We start from the raw sequence: 6000 nt of genomic DNA on the forward strand, positions 1-6000 counted from the left end.
ACTGTTGAACCATGGCAGTAAAAGACCGTAAAATGATAAATGGGTTAATTCAGTTTCACTAACAATGAAACAACCGTAAATGTATATATCAGCCAAAATTTTATTTTTTACATTTTTGTTTTTTGAAAAATACATAACTCCACTCTAAAATACACTGTACTATGTATTTAATGTAAATATGTATTTAATGTATTTTTATATTGTATATATACCACTGTAATTTTGGCATTCATCTTTTGTAAAAAATACTTTTTCTTAAAAAGTGTTTTCTTGTCAATTATATGGCAGAACACCGTTTCTTTTGATGGAAAAACGTGCTTGATTAGATATGCAGGAGAGCCACATTTTAAAATGGAAATATTGCAGACGATCAGGTTAATTTAATCGTGATCACGATTAAAATTCGATTAATTGTGCAGCCCTCGGTTTAAGGTTACAGTGCATTGAGAAATGTTTCTTTTTCCTTTGATAACTAATGCTGGTTATAAAAAGAGGCCTCTCCTGTGTGACTCTAAGATGCTGATGTCAGATTTGACCATTTTTCTCTTTGATCCTGATCTTTGTGTTCCCTGTAGTACTGGTGAAGGGGCAGGTCACCACTAAGTACTACCGCATGTTGTCAAAGCATGGAGGCTGGGTGTGGGTGCAGAGCTACGCCACCATCATCCACAACAGCCGCTCCTCCAGACCTCACTGTATTGTCAGCGTCAACTACGTCCTCACGTGAGTGAGCACATTCCCCCCATAGCTCGAAAATCTACCGTTAAACCAGTACATAGACACACAATATGGCTGCTTGTTTGCACACAGTGACATCGAGGGCAAGGAGCTGCAGTTATCTGAAGACCAGAGTCGAGCCACTAAGCCCAGCCTCAGTCTTGCTTCCACTCATGATCACCGCAAACAACTCAGAACCAAAGCAGTCAAGATGAAGACCAAACTTAGAGCAGCTCCCTATCCTGAGGTGGGACTCCCACTTGACTTACTGAGTAAACAGAAGGTGAATGTTTTCACACAGATATGATGGAAATGTTTTGTGTCCCCATCAAAAATATAATGTAAACTTAAGATTGAAGTATTGGTGCAAACACTGTTGTCTTCTGTACGCCTGTCACCATTACTCTATCGACTTATCGTTATATAAAAATGGAAACGATAGTTTTTTTCTAGACTCAATATATTGACTTTTTGTGCTTCTTTGTGTTGTGTTTAAAGCAATGCTGCAAATGTCTGACAGGTAGTATGAATTGCCAAAAGAAACTATATTTGCCAAGCAGCCGTTCCAGCTGTTTATATGTTATTTTGATATAGATAAAATAATATAATATATAATGATTATCTCATTGCAATGTTTTGTTAACAGAGTCTGAAAGTCTATTTTATTTATTGTTGGTTTTGTATTTTGTTTATTTATGTTTTATTCATCTATATTTTAAAATTTCTTTCCACACGTTTAATATTCTCGAGATTTAAAAATCCATTGCTGTGGAAAAGGATGTACTTATTATGCTCTAATATCATTATACAACTAAAACAACATCGAAATAACGATAGTATCGTTTATCGTGATAGTTTCTGGGAAAAAATATTGTCCTAAAAAATGTGTTATGGTGACAGGCCTATCTTCCTGTGTTTGCAGCAGCAGTATTGTTCAGTAACCTCCTGTTTTGTTTTTGTCCATGGATAGCAGCAGGCTGCTAGCCTCTTCCAGCCAGACCGCTCCAGCTGCTCCCCACAGAGGGGGCTGTGGAAGGAGAGATCCCCGTATCAACTGACCCCCTGCAGGGAGAGGAGCTCCAGCCTGAGCCCCGAAGCAGGCTCCACCTACAACCTGACCCTGCACTACCCCTACAACCACCGGCACCTTGAGGCTCCGAGCCAGCTGCCTAGCTCAGGTCCGTCCTCTCAGCTGGCTCAGCAGATCATTGGCTCCCTGCACAGCAGAGGGTCTGTTGGCTGGAACATCAGCAGCCCCCCAGCACCCAACAAATACACAGGTACACTCTTCAGTTTCCACAATTAAAGAAGTAATTGTATTTCCTGTAAATGTGTTTCCTGTATAAATTACATTTTACCTAAACTATGGACTGCTATTCTATGGAGTTAGATTTGTGCCAAAACACTTTTTCAAATTCAAACAAAAAAATATTAATCTAAATATCAAATACGGGGGCGCCCGGTGGCACACCTGGTAGAGCGGGTACCATAGAGGCATTTCCTCATGAGCGGGCGGCCGGGGTTCAAATCCGACTTATAGCCCTTTCCCGCATGTCTTCCCCTCTGTCACTCTCAATAAAGCCTTGAAAATGGCCAAAAAAAATATCTTTAAAATATATATATATATCAAATACAAAATTTAAACAAAAAAGTCAAAGACAAAATTCAAAACTTGCAATGAAATTATTTGTGCAAAAGAAATCTGTCTTTAAGTCTTTGAATAACTGTTTTTTTGTTTGTTTGCTGCTGGTATTGGATTTGCGATTCTGTCTTTGTGTTTGCAATGCCAGCCTTTTTGCTTGCGGTTCTGGCACTAATTTCACATGTTTCTCTGGGTGCATTCCCATTGGCTAATGCATTTTGACTGACAGCTGAGCTGAACTGCAACTTCCCTGATAGTTAAAACAGACCGCTCTCTGCTTGTTTCGGAGCGGACTGTGGAGAATTTCTGGTGGTGAAGGGAGCGGCAATTTGGAAGTGTATTGTAAGTATTGGCTGTTTTGTTGTGTTAATGCAAAAGTAAGACTTGGCAGTGGTGGATATGTAAGGTCAGCTACAGCTGTCAGTCAAAAGGCATCAGGAATGCACCCAGAGAAACCTGCCCACACATGAAATTTGTGCCAGAACCGCAAGCAAAATGGCTGCAAACACAAAGACAGAATCGCAAAAGCGAAACCAGCAGCAAACAAACAAAAAAACAGTTATTAAAAGACTTAAAGATAGATTTATTTTGCAATTACACAACCAATTTGATAATAATTTTGTCTTTGACTTTATTTTTTTTGTTTAAATTTTGTATTTGATATTTTGATCAATATTTTTTTGTTTTAATTAACGTTAATAGGTGTTGTTTGAACATTCTGGCAATCTAACTCCATACTATTCTCGATACTAATATACTCCCTAAAAAGCAATCTTTGTTGATCTTTTTTAGGGTTTGGGATACATTACCATGAATCATTTTATATTTTTTGCACTTACCGTTTTTTCTGTTTACATTTGTGGCATTGTCTACATTTGTTTTTTGCATCTCATTGGACTTTCTATATTCCCACTCTTTCCTACTTTGTACTGCAAATGCTGCACAACAATTTCCCCCAGGATAAAGAAAATCTGTCTTATCTGATCTTGTCTTAACTTATTGAATGTTGTTATTGATCACAACATTTTGTTAATTGAGCTGCTTAATGGGTTTTAACAATTCTACTTCCACCTTGATCAGATCATCAATAGTACCTTTGACAATACTAAGTTGAATGGCTTTTAAAATATAATAAAATGAGTAATCAGCAAGTCAGATAATATGATTATTTTTTAATTAGACATAGAAATTCCTTCCATTTCATAAATTTTTTTTACGTGTAGTAAAGAGTTGTGCACAAAATAGAAATAAGAGAGGTGTTTACTTTTGACCTTATCGAATTATAACTGCATATATTGCATATATTTACCTGCAAAATGGGATTACAACTCACATCAACAAGAAAAAAACTGGAAACTAAATATTGCTACCAACAGGAAGACATTTTGGAAATCCACACCACATGCATGACTGTGGTTTTGGGATCTGTCTGCCTGGGAGACTGTTTACAAGAAGCTTCATTTCCGAGGTGGAATGTTGGCTCTAAGAAACCAACACGAGAAAAATATATGTGGTACTTTATACATTTATCGGCAGACAAGGACACAAACATGGACACTTACATCATACCACAACTTAAAAAATAATTTTTAGATCGGTCATTAACACACTACCTGCCATTTTATTAAAATGTGTCTCTGCACACTGTCTGCTGGCTCCTCTCTCTTCCAGTAGAAGTTTAATTGCAAAAGAGTCATTACAAAACATATTACAATCATGGAGATCATGCGCAAGAAAATCTAACAGAGGAAGAATGGGCTAGAGCTTGTTTAACAGGTCAAACTCAAACTGTGAATACAAACTCTAAATTAATACAATACAAATGGATAAGGATAACCCAAATATCCCAGATACTTGCATTAAATGTAAGCAACAAAAAGGTTCTTTATTCCATTGCATGTGGGAATGCCCTCTTATACCCTCTTTTTGGGAAAAAGTGTTGAACCTGGCCAGTCGTTATGTCTAAATTATGTTTACTGAATATTTACCACAACTGTGTGACCTCCAAAAATGAAAAATCCTTACTCAATATATGTTTTCTGGAAGCTAGAAGATGTATAGCCTGCTCAGTAAAAAGCGATAAACCTTGTAGTACTTTGCAATGGTTAACAGGGATCTTTCTACTTGGCTTTAGAAAATATAAGCTACACCACCAAAAACAAGCTTGACAAGTTTTGGAAAATCTGGAAGGTTTTCTTTAATATCCTTGAGAAAAATGATATTGAAGTAGATGGCTGGAAGGATGAGCTGAACTGAAGATTTATTTATCTTTTCATTTTATCTTGATTTAGTAAACACATTTAGAGCTTCACAGACATCTACTGTATATGTATCTGTGTGTGTGTGTGTGTGTGTGTGTGTGTGTGTGTGTGTGTGTGTGTGTGTAGGATATAGGCATTTATTTATTTATTTTCTTATTCTTCATTTATTTATCTTTCTACCACCATGGGGTTTTTTTTCTCTTCAGTTTATTTATTTATCAATTTTATTTTCATCATCATTATTGCTGTCATTATTGTTGTTGTTTACTTGTATGTGCCTTCTTGTTCTATGTTGTTCACCATTTATAAATTAACAAAATGTGAACAAACATATGTTTAAAAAAAGAAGAAGAAGAAGTTTAATTGCAGCTTCTGAATCCTGTTTTCCTCAGCAGGCCCCATGCTGGCAGCAGACCGGCGGTACCCCGATGACATCTACAATGAATGTTCCAGCAGTACAAACCTACATTCTACCAGCAGGCTGAAGGAGGAACCCTACGAACATTACACACTTGTCCACAGCGAGGTGTCTGAGGTGTGTCCACACCCACGTTCTCATACCACCAAGGACAGTAAGCCTTTAAACCAGGAGGTCCAGCATAACACAAGAGGTGCCGAGGGACCTCGAGGAGACCGGGGCCTCCCCTGCCCTCTGCTGAGTGGCCTGGTTCTGGGTAAATGTGAGCAGGGTGGCTCGCTGAACACTGTGAATCAGCCTCTGCCGGTGCAGATGGCGCTGGAGCAGAGGAGGAGGCTGTGTATGATGGAGGCTCCCTACAGCCATACAGCTGCAGGATATCCAACACCTGCTGACAGCCAGCAGCAGCACGGAGCCGCTGAGCTGCAGCACAGGTCTGCTGAGGAGGACAGGAGGATGTTGATAGGGATGGGGGTTGGGGTGGGACTTCAAGCCCAAGCTCCATACATGTCTTTGAACTTTCATAAGGTCCTGGGCAAACATGGCTCTATTAAAGCCCCCCCTTTTACCACACTGAGTCATATAACAGATGGTTACCACGGTAAAGACACGGCCTCTTACAGCTGCAACAGCCAGAGCCAGAGCCCCAGCTCTGGCTCGTCACCCGAGAGCCACAGAGACATCCCACATTACATCGGCACATCTGTTATTATCACAAACGAGAGGTGACCAAGAACAGAAGCTCAGGAGACTCTTAGTAGTGAGGCGGCATAGCTCAATATATCATAACAACCGTTCATTTATTTTTTTTTATTTTTTTAAATATGTGTATGTGTTTATTACATTTTCAAAAGACAAAACAGGAACACATATGACAAAAACAAACAAACATACATTTGGCTCACATACATATTTAGATTCAGATTTAGGGTTAGGTTCAGGAGTCATCCTACACAAATAGG

At 38.7% G+C, this 6000-nt stretch overlaps 1 protein-coding gene across 1 annotated transcript in view; it reads left to right on the plus strand.

The window, feature by feature from the left end:
* The window catches only part of sim2 (SIM bHLH transcription factor 2), a 62386-nt gene extending 56619 nt beyond the window's left edge, over positions 1–5767 (plus strand). Inside the window, exons 8-11 of the mRNA XM_059350956.1 lie at positions 576–723; positions 811–964; positions 1688–1997; positions 5016–5767. Coding sequence (XP_059206939.1) covers positions 576–723; positions 811–964; positions 1688–1997; positions 5016–5767 — 1364 coding nt within the window. The remainder of the gene's footprint in view (positions 1–575; positions 724–810; positions 965–1687; positions 1998–5015) is intronic.
* The last annotated feature ends 233 nt before the right edge of the window (positions 5768–6000 follow it).

Source organism: Centropristis striata, chromosome 15, assembly GCF_030273125.1.
Source record: "Centropristis striata isolate RG_2023a ecotype Rhode Island chromosome 15, C.striata_1.0, whole genome shotgun sequence".
NCBI lineage: Eukaryota > Metazoa > Chordata > Actinopteri > Perciformes > Serranidae > Centropristis > Centropristis striata.